This window comes from Oncorhynchus nerka, linkage group LG7, assembly GCF_034236695.1.
Source record: "Oncorhynchus nerka isolate Pitt River linkage group LG7, Oner_Uvic_2.0, whole genome shotgun sequence".
Taxonomy (NCBI): domain Eukaryota; kingdom Metazoa; phylum Chordata; class Actinopteri; order Salmoniformes; family Salmonidae; genus Oncorhynchus; species Oncorhynchus nerka.
The window spans coordinates 94257602-94280101 of record NC_088402.1 but is presented as its reverse complement, the minus strand read 5'-3'; the positions used below and the strand labels follow the sequence as shown (position 1 = coordinate 94280101).

General features: G+C 45.0%; 1 protein-coding gene across 1 annotated transcript in view; it reads right to left on the bottom strand.

Moving 5' to 3' along the window:
• plxnb3 (plexin B3) overlaps nt 1-22500 on the bottom strand; it is a 297715-nt gene that overhangs the window by 107468 nt on the left and 167747 nt on the right. The window contains exon 3 of the mRNA XM_065021111.1: nt 18353-19267. Within this exon, the coding sequence (XP_064877183.1) occupies nt 18353-19267 (915 nt within the window). The remainder of the gene's footprint in view (nt 1-18352; nt 19268-22500) is intronic.

Genomic DNA, 22500 nt, shown 5'->3' with positions numbered 1-22500 from the left:
ACACACACACACGTGACACACACACACACACACACACTCATGACACACACACACACACACGCACCACACACACACACACACACACACGTGACACACACACACACACACACACACACACACACACACACACACACACACACGTGACACACACACACACACACACACTCACACATGACACACACACACACACACACACACACACACTCATGACACACACACACACACGCCACACACACACACACACACACACACACACACACACACACTCATGACACACACACACACGCCACACACACACACACACACGGTCAGCTCAGAGCCGCCCACAGCGTCATGAGCTCCATCAGCAGCAGCTTTAGAACGGACAATTAATTTGTTTATGCAACAAATGTCAGAGCATAGTATCGCATCGAACCGGTTCCTGTATAGTATCGCATCGAACCGGTTCCTGTATAGTATCGCATCGAACCGGTTCCTGTATAGTATCGCATCGAACCGGTTCCTGTATAGTATCGCACCGAACCGGTTCCTGTATAGTATCGCACCGAACCGGTTCCTGTATAGTATCGCATCGAACCGGTTCCTGTATAGTATCGCATCGAACCGGTTCCTGTATAGTATCGCACCGAACCGGTTCCTGTATAGTATCGCACCGAACCGGTTCCTGTATAGTATCGCATCGAACCCGAAATGTACCGATTCATTCTCTAATCAAACCGGTTCCTGTATAGTATCGCATCGAACCCGAAATGCACCGATTCATTCTCTAATCAAACCGGTTCCTGCATAGTATCGCATCGAACCGGTTCCTGTATAGTATCGCATCGAACCCGAAATGCACCGATTCATTCTGTAATCAAACCGGTATAGTATGGAAGCCCATGTGTCTAGATACGTATCCAATCATTGTGAAAGGGAACGATCCACATCCCTAGACATCACTGGTCCGTCAGTGGATCAGGGTGTTGTTTTGGATCAGCTGTCCGTACGTAATAACAAGGAACATCTTCCAGAATGACCCATTTGAGGTAGAAAGGAGTTGGACAGAAAAAGGCAGAGATGATTTGATTTCTCTCAGTTTTGAATCCGTTAGGATGAGCATACCAACGTTACCATGACTACCAGCTGTAGTCTTCCTCCTCGTTGTAGTTTGTTTTTAAATGTTAAAAACATACATTGTGCACCGAAGTGAAGCCGCTCTGAACACCTAAAACCGTCCCAGAAAGTGTTCTTGGTTGGGACAGTGAAACATGTTGTCAGTGATGATTAGTGACCAGTGGAACAGAGTGGTCTGTACTGTAGAGACATGGATAGTGTTAACTGGTCAGCATGGGACAGTATAAAAGGACAGGGGACAGGATGTGTCCAGTGGACAGTAAAACAGTAACAGGACAGGGGACAGGATGTGTCCAGTGGACAGTAAAACAGTAACAGGACAGGGGACAGGATGTGTCCAGGGGACAGTAAAAGGACAGAGGACAGGATGTGTCCAGTGGACAGTAAAACAGAAACAGGACAGGGGACAGGATATGTCCAGTGGACAGTAAAAGGACAGGGGACAGGATGTGTCCAGTGGACAGTAAAAGGACAGGGGACAGGATGTGTTCAGTGGACAGTAAAACAGTAACAGGACAGGGGACAGGATGTGTCCAGGGGACAGTAAAACAGTAACAGGACAGGGGACAGGATATGTCCAGTGGACAGTAAAAGGACAGGGGACAGGATGTGTCCAGTGGACAGTAAAAGGACAGGGGACAGGATGTGTCCAGTGGACAGTAAAAGGACAGGGGACAGGATGTGTCCAGTGGACAGTAAAACAGAAACATGACAGGGGACAGGATGTGTCCAATGGACAGTAAAAGGACAGGGGACAGGATGTGTCCAGTGGACAGTAAAAGGACAGGGGAAAGGATGTGTCCAGTGGACAGTAAAAGGACAGGGGACAGGATGTGTCCAGTAGACAGTAAAACAGAAACATGACAGGGGACAGGATGTGTCCAGTGGACAGTAAAAGGACAGGGGACAGGATGTGTCCAGTGGACAGTAAAAGGACAGGGGACAGGATATGTCCAGTGGACAGTAAAAGGACAGAGGACAGGATGTGTCCAGTGGACAGTAAAACAGAATCAGGACAGGGGACAGGATATGTCCAGTGGACAGTAAAAGGACAGGGGACAGGATGTGTCCAGTGGACAGTAAAACAGAAACATGACAGGGGACAGGATGTGTCCAGTGGACAGTAAAAGGACAGGGGACAGGATGTGTCCAGTGGACAGTAAAAGGACAGGGGACAGGATGTGTCCAGTGGACAGTAAAAGGACAGGGGACAGGATGTGTCCAGTGGACAGTAAAACAGAAACATGACAGGGGACAGGATGTGTCCAGTGGACAGTAAAACAGAAACAGGACAGGGGACAGGATGTGTCCAGTGGACAGTAAAAGGACAGGAGACAGGATGTGTCCAGTGGACTGTAAAAGGACAGGGGACAGGATGTGGACAGTAAAACAGAAACAGGACAGGATGTGTCCAGTGGACAGTAAAACAGAAACAGGACAGGGGACAGGATGTGTCCAGTGGACAGTAAAAGGACAGGGGACAGGATGTGTGCAGTGGACAGTAAAAGGACAGGGGACAGGATGTATCCAGTGGACAGTAAAAGGACAGGGGGCAGGATGTGTCCAGTGGACAGTAAAAGGACAGGGGTGAGAATGTGGGTCAGGGAAACTCAGCCAGATGCAGGATTAAACTGGATTTATTCACCCTGTTTATCACTCTGACAGCTATAGTTATACTGGACCAGGATATACAACACTGTTTATCACCCTGACAGCTATAGTTATACTGGACCAGGATATACAACACTGTTCATCACCCTGACAGCTATAGTTACACTGGACCAGGATATACAACACTGTTCATCACTCTGACAGCTATAGTTACACTGGACCAGGATATACAACACTGTTCATCACCCTGACAGCTATAGTTACACTGGACCAGGATATACAACACTGTTCATCACTCTGACAGCTATAGTTATACTGGACCAGGATATACAACACTGTTCATCACCCTGACAGCTATAGTTACACTGGACCAGGATATACAACACTGTTCATCACCCTGACAGCTATAGTTACACTGGACCAGGATATACAACACTGTTCATCACCCTGACAGCTATAGTTACACTGGACCAGGATATACAACACTGTTCATCACCCTGACAGCTATAGTTACACTGGACCAGGATATACAACACTGTTCATCACCCTGACAGCTATAGTTACACTGGACCAGGATATACAACACTGTTCATCACCCTGACAGCTATAGTTACACTGGACCAGGATATACAACACTGTTCATCACCCTGACAGCTATAGTTACACTGGACCAGGATATACAACACTGTTCATCACTCTGACAGCTATAGTTACACTGGACCAGGATATACAACACTGGTCATCACCCTGACAGCTATAGTTACACTGGACCAGGATATACAACACTGTTCATCACTCTGACAGATATAGTTACACTGGACCAGGATATACAACACTGTGTTACACTGGACCAGGATATACAACACTGTTCATCACTCTGACAGATATAGTTACACTGGACCAGGATATACAACACTGTGTTACACTGGACCAGGATATACAACACTGTTCATCACTCTGACAGCTATAGTTACACTGGACCAGGATATACAACACTGTTCATCACCCTGACAGCTATAGTTATACTGGACCAGGATATACAACACTGTTCATCACCCTGACAGCTATAGTTACACTGGACCAGGATATACAACACTGTTCATCACCCTGACAGCTATAGTTACACTGGACCAGGATATACAACACTGTTCATCACCCTGACAGCTATAGTTACACTGGACCAGGATATACAACCCTGTTCATCACTCTGACAGCTATAGTTACACTGGACCAGGATATACAACACTGTGTTACACTGGACCAGGATATACAACACTTTTTATCACCCTGACAGCTATAGTTACACTGGACCAGGATATACAACACTGTGTTATACTGGACCAGGATATACAACACTGTTCATCACCCTGACAGCTATAGTTACACTGGACCAGGATATACAACACTGTTCATCACCCTGACAGCTATAGTTACACTGGACCAGGATATACAACACTGTCTAATACTGGACCAGGATATACAACACTGTTCATCACTCTGACAGCTATAGTTACACTGGACCAGGATATACAACACTGTTCATCACCCTGCCAGCTATAGTTACACTGGACCAGGATATACAACACTGTTCATCACCCTGACAGCTATAGTTATACTGGACCAGGATATACAACACTGTTCATCACTCTGACAGCTATAGTTACACTGGACCAGGATATACAACACTGTTCATCACCCTGACAGCTATAGTTACACTGGACCAGGATATACAACACTGTTCATCACTCTGACAGATATAGTTACACTGGACCAGGATATACAACACTGTGTTACACTGGACCAGGATATACAACACTGTTCATCACTCTGACAGCTATAGTTACACTGGACCAGGATATACAACACTGTTCATCACCCTGACAGCTATAGTTACACTGGACCAGGATATACAACACTGTTCATCACCCTGACAGCTATAGTTACACTGGACCAGGATATACAACACTGTTCATCACCCTGACAGCTATAGTTACACTGGACCAGGATATACAACACTGTTCATCACCCTGACAGCTATAGTTACACTGGACCAGGATATACAACACTGTTCATCACCCTGACAGCTATAGTTACACTGGACCAGGATATACAACACTGTTCATCACCCTGACAGCTATAGTTACACTGGACCAGGATATACAACCCTGTTCATCACTCTGACAGCTATAGTTACACTGGACCAGGATATACAACACTGTGTTACACTGGACCAGGATATACAACACTTTTTATCACCCTGACAGCTATAGTTACACTGGACCAGGATATACAACACTGTTCATCACCCTGACAGCTATAGTTACACTGGACCAGGATATACAACACTGTTCATCACCCTGACAGCTATAGTTACACTGGACCAGGATATACAACACTGTTCATCACCCTGACAGCTATAGTTACACTGGACCAGGATATACAACACTGTTCATCACCCTGACAGCTATAGTTACACTGGACCAGGATATACAACACTGTTCATCACCCTGACAGCTATAGTTACACTGGACCAGGATATACAACACTGTTCATCACTCTGACAGCTATAGTTACACTGGACCAGGATATACAACACTGGTCATCACCCTGACAGCTATAGTTACACTGGACCAGGATATACAACACTGTTCATCACTCTGACAGATATAGTTACACTGGACCAGGATATACAACACTGTGTTACACTGGACCAGGATATACAACACTGTTCATCACTCTGACAGATATAGTTACACTGGACCAGGATATACAACACTGTGTTACACTGGACCAGGATATACAACACTGTTCATCACTCTGACAGCTATAGTTACACTGGACCAGGATATACAACACTGTTCATCACCCTGACAGCTATAGTTATACTGGACCAGGATATACAACACTGTTCATCACCCTGACAGCTATAGTTACACTGGACCAGGATATACAACACTGTTCATCACCCTGACAGCTATAGTTACACTGGACCAGGATATACAACACTGTTCATCACCCTGACAGCTATAGTTACACTGGACCAGGATATACAACCCTGTTCATCACTCTGACAGCTATAGTTACACTGGACCAGGATATACAACACTGTGTTACACTGGACCAGGATATACAACACTTTTTATCACCCTGACAGCTATAGTTACACTGGACCAGGATATACAACACTGTGTTATACTGGACCAGGATATACAACACTGTTCATCACCCTGACAGCTATAGTTACACTGGACCAGGATATACAACACTGTTCATCACCCTGACAGCTATAGTTACACTGGACCAGGATATACTGACCAGGATATACAACACTGTTCATCACTCTGACAGCTATAGTTACACTGGACCAGGATATACAACACTGTTCATCACCCTGCCAGCTATAGTTACACTGGACCAGGATATACAACACTGTTCATCACCCTGACAGCTATAGTTATACTGGACCAGGATATACAACACTGTTCATCACTCTGACAGCTATAGTTACACTGGACCAGGATATACAACACTGTTCATCACCCTGACAGCTATAGTTACACTGGACCAGGATATACAACACTGTTCATCACTCTGACAGATATAGTTACACTGGACCAGGATATACAACACTGTGTTACACTGGACCAGGATATACAACACTGTTCATCACTCTGACAGCTATAGTTACACTGGACCAGGATATACAACACTGTTCATCACCCTGACAGCTATAGTTACACTGGACCAGGATATACAACACTGTTCATCACCCTGACAGCTATAGTTACACTGACCAGGATATACAACACTGTTCATCACCCTGACAGCTATAGTTACACTGGACCAGGATATACAACACTGTTCATCACCCTGACAGCTATAGTTACACTGGACCAGGATATACAACACTGTTCATCACCCTGACAGCTATAGTTACACTGGACCAGGATATACAACACTGTTCATCACCCTGACAGCTATAGTTACACTGGACCAGGATATACAACCCTGTTCATCACTCTGACAGCTATAGTTACACTGGACCAGGATATACAACACTGTGTTACACTGGACCAGGATATACAACACTTTTTATCACCCTGACAGCTATAGTTACACTGGACCAGGATATACAACACTGTGTTATACTGGACCAGGATATACAACACTGTTCATCACCCTGACAGCTATAGTTACACTGGACCAGGATATACAACACTGTTCATCACCCTGACAGCTATAGTTACACTGGACCAGGATATACAACACTGTTCATCACTCTGACAGCTATAGTTACACTGGACCAGGATATACAACACTGTTCATCACCCTGACAGCTATAGTTACACTGGACCAGGATATACAACACTGTTCATCACCCTGACAGCTATAGTTACACTGGACCAGGATATACAACACTGTCTAATACTGGACCAGGATATACAACACTGTTCATCACCCTGACAGCTATAGTTACACTGGACCAGGATATACAACACTGTTCATCACTCTGACAGCTATAGTTATACTGGACCAGGATATACAACACTGTTCATCACTCTGACAGCTATAGTTACACTGGACCAGGATATACAACACTGTTCATCACTCTGACAGCTATAGTTACACTGGACCAGGATATACAACACTGTTCATCACTCTGACAGCTATAGTTACACTGGACCAGGATATACAACACTGTTCATCACCCTGACAGCTATAGTTACACTGGACCAGGATATACAACACTGTTCATCACTCTGACAGCTATAGTTACACTGGACCAGGATATACAACACTGTTCATCACCCTGACAGCTATAGTTACACTGGACCAGGATATACAACACTGTTCATCACTCTGACAGCTATAGTTACACTGGACCAGGATATACAACACTGTTCATCACTCTGACAGCTATAGTTACACTGGACCAGGATATACAACACTGTGTTACACTGGACCAGGATATACAACACTGTTCATCACCCTGACAGCTATAGTTACACTGGACCGGGATATACAACACTGTTCATCACTCTGACAGCTATAGTTATACTGGACCAGGATATACAACACTCTCTAATACTGGACCAGGATATACAACACTGTTCATCACCCTGACAGCTATAGTTATACTGGACCAGGATATACAACACTGTTCATCACCCTGACAGCTATAGTTACACTGGACCAGGATATACAACACTGTTCATCACCCTGACAGCTATAGTTATACTGGACCAGGATATACAACACTGTTCATCACCCTGACAGCTATAGTTACACTGGACCAGGATATACAACACTGTTCATCACCCTGACAGCTATAGTTACACTGGACCAGGATATACAACACTGTTCATCACCCTGACAGCTATAGTTACACTGGACCAGGATATACAACACTGTTCATCACCCTGACAGCTATAGTTACACTGGACCAGGATATACAACCCTGTTCATCACTCTGACAGCTATAGTTACACTGGACCAGGATATACAACACTGTGTTACACTGGACCAGGATATACAACACTTTTTATCACCCTGACAGCTATAGTTACACTGGACCAGGATATACAACACTGTGTTATACTGGACCAGGATATACAACACTGTTCATCACCCTGACAGCTATAGTTACACTGGACCAGGATATACAACACTGTTCATCACCCTGACAGCTATAGTTACACTGGACCAGGATATACAACACTGTCTAATACTGGACCAGGATATACAACACTGTTCATCACTCTGACAGCTATAGTTACACTGGACCAGGATATACAACACTGTTCATCACCCTGACAGCTATAGTTACACTGGACCAGGATATACAACACTGTTCATCACTCTGACAGATATAGTTACACTGGACCAGGATATACAACACTGTGTTACACTGGACCAGGATATACAACAATGTTCATCACTCTGACAGCTATAGTTATACTGCACCAGGATATACAACACTGTTCATCACCCTGACAGCTATAGTTACACTGGACCAGGATATACAACACTGTTCATCACCCTGACAGCTATAGTTACACTGGACCAGGATATACAACACTGTTCATCACCCTGACAGCTATAGTTACACTGGACCAGGATATACAACACTGTTCATCACCCTGACAGCTATAGTTACACTGGACCAGGATATACAACACTGTTCATCACCCTGACAGCTATAGTTACACTGGACCAGGATATACAACACTGTTCATCACCCTGACAGCTATAGTTACACTGGACCAGGATATACAACACTGTTCATCACCCTGACAGCTATAGTTACACTGGACCAGGATATACAACCCTGTTCATCACTCTGACAGCTATAGTTATACTGGACCAGGATATACAACACTCTCTAATACTGGACCAGGATATACAACACTGTTCATCACCCTGACAGCTATAGTTATACTGGACCAGGATATACAACACTGTCTAATACTGGACCAGGATATACAACACTGTTCATCACCCTGACAGCTATAGTTACACTGGACCAGGATATACAACACTGTTCATCACCCTGACAGCTATAGTTACACTGGACCAGGATATACAACACTGTTCATCACCCTGACAGCTATAGTTACACTGGACCAGGATATACAACACTGTTCATCACCCTGACAGCTATAGTTACACTGGACCAGGATATACAACACTGTTCATCACCCTGACAGCTATAGTTACACTGGACCAGGATATACAACACTGTTCATCACCCTGACAGCTATAGTTACACTGGACCAGGATATACAACACTGTGTTACACTGGACCAGGATATACAACACTGTGTTATACTGGACCAGGATATACAACACTGTTCATCACTCTGACAGATATAGTTACACTGGACCAGGATATACAACACTGTTCATCACCCTGACAGCTATAGTTACACTGAACCAGGATATACAACACTGTTCATCACCCTGACAGCTATAGTTACACTGGACCAGGATATACAACCCTGTTCATCACTCTGACAGCTATAGTTACACTGGACCAGGATATACAACACTGTGTTACACTGGACCAGGATATACAACACTGTGTTATACTGGACCAGGATATACAACACTGTGTTACACTGGACCAGGATATACAACACTGTGTTACACTGGACCAGGATATACAACACTGTGTTACACTGGACCAGGACATACAACACTGTTCATCACCCTGACAGCTATAGTTACACTGGACCAGGATATACAACACTGTTCATCACCCTGACAGCTATAGTTACACTGGACCAGGATATACAACACTGTTCATCACTCTGACAGCTATAGTTATACTGGACCAGGATATACAACACTGTTCATCACCCTGACAGCTATAGTTATACTGGACCAGGATATACAACACTGTTCTTCACCCTGACAGCTATAGTTATACTGGACCTGGATATACAACACTGTTCATCACCCTGACAGCTATAGTTACACTGGACCAGGATATACAACACTGTTCATCACCCTGACTGCTATAGTTACACTGAACCAGGATATACAACACTGTGTTACACTGGACCAGGATATACAACACTGTTCATCACCCTGACAGCTATAGTTACACTGGACCAGGATATACAACACTGTTCATCACTCTGACAGCTATAGTTACACTGGACCAGGATATACAACACTGTTCATCACCCTGACAGCTATAGTTACACTGGACCAGGATATACAACACTGTTCATCACCCTGACTGCTATAGTTACACTGAACCAGGATATACAACACTGTGTTACACTGGACCAGGATATACAACACTGTTCATCACCCTGACAGCTATAGTTACACTGGACCAGGATATACAACACTGTTCATCACCCTGACAGCTATAGTTATACTGGACCAGGATATACAACACTGTGTTATACTGGACCAGGATATACAACACTGTTCATCACCCTGACAGCTATAGTTACACTGGACCAGGATATACAACACTGTTCATCACCCTGACAGCTATAGTTACACTGGACCAGGATATACAACACTGTTCATCACTCTGACAGCTATAGTTACACTGGACCAGGATATACAACACTGTTCATCACTCTGACAGCTATAGTTACACTGGACCATGATATACAACACTGTTCATCACCCTGACAGCTATAGTTACACTGGACCAGGATATACAACACTGTTTATCACTCTGACAGATATAGTTATACTGGACCAGGATATACAACACTGTTCATCACCCTGACAGCTATAGTTATACTGGACCAGGATATACAACACTGTTCATCACCCTGACAGCTATAGTTACACTGGACCAGGATATACAACACTGTTCATCACCCTGACAGCTATAGTTACACTGGACCAGGATATACAACACTGTTCATCACTCTGACAGCTATAGTTACACTGGACCAGGATATACAACACTGTTCATCACCCTGACAGCTATATTTATACTGGACCAGGATATACAACACTGTTCATCACCCTGACAGCTATAGTTACACTGGACCAGGATATACAACACTGTGTTACACTGGACCAGGATATACAACACTGTTCATCACCCTGACAGCTATAGTTACACTGGACCAGGATATACAACACCGTTCATCACTCTGACAGCTATAGTTACACTGGACCAGGATATACAACACTGTGTTACACTGGACCAGGATATACAACACTGCTCATCACTCTGACAGCTATAGTTACACTGGACCAGGATATACAACACTGTTCATCACCCTGACAGCTATAGTTACACTGGACCAGGATATACAACACTGTTCATCACCCTGACAGCTATAGTTACACTGGACCAGGATATACAACACTGTTCATCACCCTGACAGCTATAGTTACACTGGACCAGGATATACAACACTGTGTTATACTGGACCAGGATATACAACACTGTGTTACACTGGACCAGGATATACAACACTGTGTTACACTGGACCAGGATATACAACACTGTGTTACACTGGACCAGGATATACAACACTGTTCATCACCCTGACAGCTATAGTTACACTGGACCAGGATATACAACACTGTTCATCACCCTGACAGCTATAGTTACACTGGACCAGGATATACAACACTGTTCATCACTCTGACAGCTATAGTTACACTGGACCAGGATATACAACACTGTTCATCACTCTGACAGCTATAGTTACACTGGACCATGATATACAACACTGTTCATCACCCTGACAGCTATAGTTACACTGGACCAGGATATACAACACTGTTCATCACTCTGACAGCTATAGTTATACTGGACCAGGATATACAACACTGTTCATCACCCTGACAGCTATAGTTATACTGGACCAGGATATACAACACTGTTCATCACCCTGACAGCTATAGTTACACTGGACCAGGATATACAACACTGTTCATCACCCTGACAGCTATAGTTACACTGGACCAGGATATACAACACTGTTCATCACTCTGACAGCTATAGTTACACTGGACCAGGATATACAACACTGTTCATCACCCTGACAGCTATATTTATACTGGACCAGGATATACAACACTGTTCATCACCCTGACAGCTATAGTTACACTGGACCAGGATATACAACACTGTGTTACACTGGACCAGGATATACAACACTGTTCATCACCCTGACAGCTATAGTTACACTGGACCAGGATATACAACACCGTTCATCACTCTGACAGCTATAGTTACACTGGACCAGGATATACAACACTGTGTTACACTGGACCAGGATATACAACACTGCTCATCACTCTGACAGCTATAGTTACACTGGACCAGGATATACAACACTGTTCATCACCCTGACAGCTATAGTTACACTGGACCAGGATATACAACACTGTTCATCACCCTGACAGCTATAGTTACACTGGACCAGGATATACAACACTGTTCATCACCCTGACAGCTATAGTTACACTGGACCAGGATATACAACACTGTGTTATACTGGACCAGGATATACAACACTGTGTTACACTGGACCAGGATATACAACACTGTGTTACACTGGACCAGGATATACAACACTGTGTTACACTGGACCAGGATATACAACACTGTTCATCACCCTGACAGCTATAGTTACACTGGACCAGGATATACAACACTGTTCATCACCCTGACAGCTATAGTTACACTGGACCAGGATATACAACACTGTTCATCACTCTGACAGCTATAGTTATACTGGACCAGGATATACAACACTGTTCATCACCCTGACAGCTATAGTTATACTGGACCAGGATATACAACACTGTTCATCACCCTGACAGCTATAGTTACACTGGACCAGGATATACAACACTGTTATACTGGACCAGGATATACAACACTGTTCATCACCCTGACAGCTATAGTTATACTGGACCAGGATATACAACACTGTTCATCACCCTGACAGCTATAGTTACACTGGACCAGGATATACAACACTGTTCATCACCCTGGCTGCTATAGTTACACTGAACCAGGATATACAACACTGTGTTACACTGGACCAGGATATACAACACTGTTCATCACCCTGACAGCTATAGTTACACTGGACCAGGATATACAACACTGTTCATCACCCTGACAGCTATAGTTACACTGGACCAGGATATACAACACTGTTCATCACTCTGACAGCTATAGTTATACTGGACCAGGATATACAACACTGTTCATCACCCTGACAGCTATAGTTATACTGGACCAGGATATACAACACTGTTCATCACCCTGACAGCTATAGTTACACTGGACCAGGATATACAACACTGTTATACTGGACCAGGATATACAACACTGTTCATCACCCTGACAGCTATAGTTATACTGGACCAGGATATACAACACTGTTCATCACCCTGACAGCTAAAGTTACACTGGACCAGGATATACAACACTGTTCATCACCCTGGCTGCTATAGTTACACTGAACCAGGATATACAACACTGTGTTACACTGGACCAGGATATACAACACTGTTCATCACCCTGACAGCTATAGTTACACTGGACCAGGATATACAACACTGTTCATCACCCTGACAGCTATAGTTATACTGGACCAGGATATACAACACTGTGTTATACTGGACCAGGATATACAACACTGTTCATCACCCTGACTGCTATAGTTACACTGGACCATGATATACAACACTGTTCATCACCCTGACAGCTATAGTTAGACTGGACCAGGATATACAACACTGTTCATCACCCTGACTGCTATAGTTACACTGGACCATGATATACAACACTGTTCATCACCCTGACAGCTATAGTTAGACTGGACCAGGATATACAACACTGTTCACCACTCTGACAGCTATAGTTATACTGGACCAGGATATACAACACTGTTCATCACCCTGACAGCTATAGTTACACTGGACCAGGATATACAACACTGTTCATCACCCTGACAGCTATAGTTATACTGGACCAGGATATACAACACTGTTCATCACCCTGACAGCTATAGTTACACTGGCACAGGATATACAACACTGTTCATCACCCTGACAGCTATAGTTACACTGGACCAGGATATACAACACTGTTCATCACTCTGACAGATATAGTTACACTGGACCAGGATATACAACACTGTTCATCACCCTGACAGCTATAGTTATACTGGACCAGGATATACAACACTGTTCATCACCCTGACAGCTATAGTTATACTGGACCAGGATATACAACACTGTTCATCACCCTGACCGCTATAGTTATACTGGACCAGGATATACAACACTGTTCATCACCCTGACAGCTATAGTTACACTGGACCAGGATATACAACACTGTTCATCACCCTGACTGCTATAGTTACACTGGACCAGGATATACAACACTGTTCATCACCCTGACAGCTATAGTTACACTGGACCAGGATATACAACACTGTTCATCACTCTGACAGCTATAGTTACACTGGACCAGGATATACAACACTGTGTTACACTGGACCAGGATATACAACACTGCTCATCACTCTGACAGCTATAGTTATACTGGACCAGGATATACAACACTGTTCATCACCCTGACAGCTATAGTTACACTGGACCAGGATATACAACACTGTTCATCACCCTGACCGCTATAGTTATACTGGACCAGGATATACAACACTGTTCATCACCCTGACAGCTATAGTTACACTGGACCAGGATATACAACACTGTTCATCACCCTGACTGCTATAGTTACACTGGACCAGGATATACAACACTGTTCATCACCCTGACAGCTATAGTTACACTGGACCAGGATATACAACACTGTTCATCACTCTGACAGCTATAGTTACACTGGACCAGGATATACAACACTGTGTTACACTGGACCAGGATATACAACACTGCTCATCACTCTGACAGCTATAGTTATACTGGACCAGGATATACAACACTGTTCATCACTCTGACAGCTATAGTTATACTGGACCAGGATATACAACACTGTTCATCACTCTGACAGCTATAGTTACACAGGACCAGGATATACAACACTGTTCATCACCCTGACAGCTATAGTTACACTGGACCAGGATATACAACACTGTGTTACACTGGACCAGGATATACAACACTGTGTTACACTGGACCAGGATATACAACACTGTGTTACACTGGACCAGGATATACAACACTGTGTTACACTGGACCAGGATATACAACACTGTTTATGTATCTAACATATCAATATTAGTCTGCTTTATAGAATGGTGCTGTTGACCCCAATATAGTGAGGGGGGAGGTCTGAGAGATCACTGCGTTTCTGTTTGTGTGTGTGTGTGTGTGTGTGTGTGTGTGTGTGTGTGTGTGTGTGTCTGTGTGTCTGTTCTGAAAGCACTCAGGATTAGAGGCAGTGAGAGCAGCTGGACTTAATCTGCACCAGCACAGAGGCAGCTGTCACTCACAAAGAGACAGAGAGACCGACACAAAGACAGAGACAGAGAGACACAGAGACAGACAGAGACAAAGAAAGAGAGAGAGACAGACAGACAGACAGACAGAGACAGCCACAGACAGAGAGAGAGACAGACAGACAGACCAGAAATGCTTTCACCAGTGGCACAGCTACCTAACCCTAATCTGAGTTAAGCAACTCAGAGGCCACTCATAGGTACCTAGGTAATGGTCCCATCATCCTCTCTAATCACCAGTAATAGGTTTTAAACCTACCTAGTCTCCTCTATCCACTTAGACTATTACCACTACTATATCACTACTATACCGCTGATATACCACTACTATACCGCTGATATACCACTACTATACCGCTACTATACCGCTACTATACCGCTGATATACCACTACTATACCGCTACTATACCGCTACTATACCGCTGATATACCGCTGATATACCACTACTATACCGCTACTATACCGCTACTATACCGCTACTATACTGCTGATATACCGCTACTATACAGCTACTATACCGCTACTATACCGCTGCTATACCGCTGCTATACCACTACTATACCGCTGATATACCACTACTATACCACTGATATACCACTACTATACCACTACTATACCACTGATATACCACTACTATACCGCTGATATACCACTACTATACCGCTGATATACCACTACTATACCACTACTATACCGCTGATATACCACTACTATACCGCTGATATACCACTACTATACCACTGATATACCACTACTATACCACTACTATACCATTGATATACCACTACTATACTGCTGATATACCACTACTATACCGCTGATATACCACTACTATACCACTACTATACCGCTGATATACCACTACTATACCGCTGATATACCACTACTATACCACTGATATACCACTACTATACCACTACTATACCACTACTATACCGCTGATATACCACTACTATACCGCTGATATACCACTACTATACCACTACTATACCGCTACTATACCGCTGATATACCACTACTATACCACTACTATACCGCTGATATACCACTACAATACCGCTGATATACCGCTACTATACCACTACTATACCGCTGATATACCACTACTATACCACTGATATACCACTACTATAACACTGATATACCACTACTATACCGCTGATATACCCCTACTATACCAATACTATACCGCTACTATACCACTGATATACCACTACTATACCACTACTATACCGCTGATATACCGCTGATATACCACTACTATACCACTACTATACCGCTGATATACCACTACTATACCGCTGATATAACACTGATATACCACTACTATACCGCTGATATACCACTACTATACCACTACTATACCGCTGATATACCCCTACTATACCACTACTATACCGCTACTATACCACTGATATACCACTACTATACCGCTGATATACCGCTACCATACCGCTGATATACCGCTGATATACCACTACTATACCACTACTATACCACTACTATACCGCTGATATACCACTACTATACCGCTGATATACCACTGATATACCACTACTATACCACTACTATACCGCTGATATACCGCTGATATACCACTACTATACCACTACTATACCACTACTATACCGCTGATATACCACTACTATACCACTACTATACCACTGATATACCGCTGATATACCACTACTATACCACTACTATACCACTGATATACCACTGATATACCACTGATATACCACTACTATACCGCTGATATACCACTACTATACCGCTGATATACCACTACTATACCGCTGATATACCACTACTATACCGCTGATATACCACTACTATACCGCTGATATACCACTACTATACCGCTGATATACCACTACTATACCACTACTATACCACTACTATACCGCTGATATACCACTACTATACCGCTGATATACCACTACTATACCGCTGATATACCACTACTATACCGCTGATATACCACTACTATACCGCTGATATACCACTACTATACCACTACTATACCGCTGATATACCACTACTATACCACTACTATACCGCTGATATACCACTACTATACCGCTGATATACCACTACTATACCGCTGATATACCACTACTATACCGCTGATATACCACTACTATACCACTACTATACCGCTGATATACCACTACTATACCACTACTATACCGCTGATATACCACTACTATACCGCTGATATACCACTACTATACCGCTGATATACCACTACTATACCGCTGATATACCACTACTATACCACTACTATACCGCTGATATACCACTACTATACCACTACTATACCGCTGATATACCACTACTATACCACTACTATACCACTACTATACCGCTGATATACCACTACTATACCGCTCCATTAGGTTCAGTAGTAGGAGATGTATCCTGTGTTTAGGTCAGGGATGACTGCAGGCTTTTGTTCCAGCCAAGCATAGTAACACATCTATTCCAATCAATACTTATATTGGTACAATCAGGGGGATTAGCATACAGACTGGCCTGCTGCGGAAAAGAGTGGTCAACCCTGTGTGTGTGTGTGTGTGTGTGTGTGTGTACCTGTGTGTGTGTGTGTGTGTGTGTGTGTGTGTGTGTGTGTGTGTGTGTGTCTCTAGTTACCTTGGGCAGGCGTAGACACTTGGACGACACCTCATACTCTATGTATGCCTCCTCCTGTCCCGTCCTTCCTCTTCCTCCCTCTGTATAACACAGCTCCTGGGCCCTCTGCAGCGACGCATCCAGCTCTGACATCCCGTAAACGCACAGCGCCGAGCGACCCGTCGCCGTAGGCGTTGACGCCTGCCCCGCCGCCATGGCAATGAACAGCGCCGGCCGCCCCTGGTGTTCGGCGGGGGAAGCCCCCTGGGCGAGATTGTAACCGCCGGAACATTCCAACGGAACCTCCACATAGGAGTAGAAGCTCCGGTCCTCGGCGCAGAGACGTGAAACGTAGGTCCGGTACTCCTTCTTGTGCCACATATCCCTCCGCGAGAACAGGAAGTAGACGTGGTCGCTGTGGTTAAACGCCAATATGAAGTTGTTGTTGTACTCGGAGTAGCTCCCGACAACCAGCTTCCCTAGTTCTTCATCTTGAGAGAAGGCCTGGCGGGAGGGGGAGGAACTGGGGGATAGACGGCGCGTTGTGATTGGTGGGATGTCGCTGGGGCCTTTACTAGTGTAGCCACGCCCCACTAGCATCAGCCCCACCCCCTTCTGGTTCAAGATCACGCCCACGGTGGAGACGCGGGGGTCGTTGGCGGCAACGTACTGCGTGTCCACTGGGTTGGACGTCTGATAGAGCACCTCGGACACATTACCCAGACTCCTCTTGTCACAGATACCTTGGAACAATGTCCCGCACACGATCAGGCTCCTTGCCCCGACCTCTGACCCCACCGCATCCACGCCTTCCTCCAGGAGCAGGATCTTATTGGTGTTGGGGGTGACCCGGGCAGTGGGGCAGTCCTTGGGGACTATGGGGGGCAGGCATTCAGGACTGTCTAGTTTGGGGCCAGTCTGACTGGAGGACAGCACCTAGGACAAGATGAGAGACAACACAGAGTAATGGTTGTTAGGGCGGCCGACAGCCTAGCGGTTAGTGCTTTGGGCCAGTAACCCGAAAGGTCTCTGGTTCAAATCCACAGCTCCAACAAAGTGAAAAATATTGTCGTTGTGCCCTTGAGCAAAGCATTTAAAACGTAATTGCTCCAGTAAGTGGCTCTGGATAAGAGCGTCTGCTAAGTGACTCAAAGGTATGAAATAAACTGTGTGTTAATGGCACCCTAATCCCTCTACAGAACTACTGTTGATCAGGGCCCAAAGGGTCCATTGTAAAGGCAATAGGGGGCCATTTTAGGACAAAGCCTTTTGTTTGCGTTCACAGAACCGGTCAACAGAAAGTTTTACATAAACACAGACAACATACAAAAACATATAAGACTGGTTTCCCAGACACAGGCTAAACGCAGCACTAGACTGGTTTCCCAGACACAGGCTAAACGCAGCACTAGACTGAAACGTAAGCTCAATGGATAATCTCCATTGAAAGTGCTTTTTAGTCCATTTACTCTTAATCTGTGTCTGGTAAGCCAGTACATAGACAGCCAGGGCCCAGACAGCCAGGGCCCAGAGAACCAGGGCCCAGACAGCCAGGGCCCAGAGAACCAGGGCCCAGAGAACCAGGGCCCAGACAGCCAGGGCCCAGACAGCCAGGGCCCAGAGAACCAGGGCTCAGACAGCCAGGGCCCAGAGAACCAGGGCCCAGAGAACCAGGGCCCAGACAGCCAGGGCCCAGAGAACCAGGGCTCAGACAGCCAGGGCCCAGACAGCCAGGGTCCAGATAACCAGGGCCCAGTGTTTCAAAAGTTATCTGGATTGTGCCTATTGGATAGGATTAAATGCATAGAGCTAGAATGCATAGAACAGAGGAATCATTGACTTGAATGGGGGACTCTATACTACAAAGGAAGCTAGATCTACTTTGGGTTTTCTAAAGCTAACCAGCTTCAGTTAGCTTCACATTCCAGCTCAGGCTTCATCTATACTATGATGGTTGATTTTGCTCGTCCGCCTGCTGCTAACTCTAGCAGGCTTGTAACTGCTGAACTCAAACATCAATCCACGAACGAGTCAGTGCCACATCTGGTTTTACTCGTTTAATTTGACACTATCTAGGTTTCCCTGCCAATATTTTAAAATCTGCATTTTCCCACCAGAGATGTTTCCGTCAAATTGACTTGTTGCGGATAAAAGAACGTGTGATGATGTAGTGCAAACAAAGATAACTTCTGCGGTTAAATTCTCAGGTACCGAATAAAAACACTCCAAGTGAAATGGGTTTTACACTCTACTGAAGGTTCTCTAACAAAACATGTTTATATAGCGAGTTTGCCCACTGGTACTGTCATGATGAGGTGCTGTTGGCTGGAGGACACCTATAGCCCACTGGTACTGTCATGATGAGGTGCTGTTGGCTGGAGGACACCTATAGCCCACTGGTACTGTCATGATGAGGTGCTGTTGGCTGGAGGACACCTATGGCCCACTGGTACTGTCATGATGAGGTGCTGTTGGCTGGAAGACACCTATAGCCCACTGGTACTGTCATGATGAGGTGCTGTTGGCTGGAGGACACCTATAGCCCACTGGTACTGTCATGATGAGGTGCTGTTGGCTGGAGGACACCTATAGCCCACTGGTACTGTCATGATGAGGTGCTGTTGGCTGGAAGACACCTATAGCCCACTGGTACTGTCATGATGAGGTGCTGTTGGCTGGAGGACACCTATAGCCCACTGGTACTGTCATGATGAGGTACTGTTGGCTGGAGGACACCTATAGCCCACTGGTACTGTCATGATGAGGTGCTGTTGGCTGGAGGACACCTATAGCCCACTGGTACTGTCATGATGAGGTGCTGTTGGCTGGAAGACACCTATAGCCCACTGGTACTGTCATGATGAGGTGCTGTTGGCTGGAGGACACCTATAGCCCACTGGTACTGTCATGATGAGGTGCTGTTGGCTGGAGGACACCTATAGCCCACTGGTACTGTCATGATGAGGTGCTGTTGGCTGGAGGGCACCTATAGCCCACTGGTACTGTCATGATGAGGTGCTGTTGGCTGGAGGGCACCTATAACCTACTGTCATGATGAGGTGCTGTTGGCTAGAGGACACCTATAACCTACTATATGATGAGGTGCTGTTGGCTAGAGGACACCTATAACCCACTACATGATGAGGTGCTGTTGGCTAGAGGACACCTATAACCTACTACATGATGAGGTGCTGTTGGCTAGAGGGCACCTATAACCTACTACATGATGAGGTGCTGTTGGCTAGAGGACACATATTACCTACTACATGATGAGGTGCTGTTGGCTGGAGGGCACCTATAACCTACTACATGATGAGGTGCTGTTGGCTAGAGGACACCTATTACCTACTACATGATGAGGTGCTGTTGGCTGGAGGGCACCTATAGCCCACTGGTACTGTCATGATGAGGTGCTGTTGGCTGGAGGGCACCTATAGCCCACTGGTACTGTCATGATGAGGTGCTGTTGGCTAGAGGACACCTATAACCTATTACATGATGAGGTGCTGTTGGCTGGAGGACACCTATAGCCCACTGGTACTGTCATGATGAGGTGCTGTTGGCTGGAGGGCACCTATAACCTACTACATGATGAGGTGCTGTTGGCTAGAGGACACCTATAACCTACTACATGATGAGGTGCTGTTGGCTGGAGGACACCTATAACCTACTACATGATGAGGTGCTGTTGAATGGAGGGCACCTATAGCCCACTGGTACTGTCATGATGAGGTGCTGTTGGCTGGAGGGCACCTATAGCCCACTGGTACTGTCATGATGAGGTGCTGTTGGCTAGAGGACACCTATAACCTACTACATGCTGAGGTGCTGTTGGCTAGAGGACACCTATAACCTACTACATGATGAGGTGCTGTTGGCTAGAGGGCACCTATAACCCACTACATGATGAGGTGCTGTTGGCTAGAGGACACCTATAACCCACTACATGATGAGGTGCTGTTGGCTAGAGGACACCTATAACCCACTACATGATGAGGTGCTGTTGGCTAGAGGACACCTATAACCTACTACATGATGAGGTGCTGTTGGCTAGAGGACACCTATAACCTACTGTCATGATGAGGTGCTGTTGGCTAGAGGACACCTATAACCTACTACATGATGAGGTGCTGTTGGCTAGAGGACACCTATAACCTACTGTCATGATG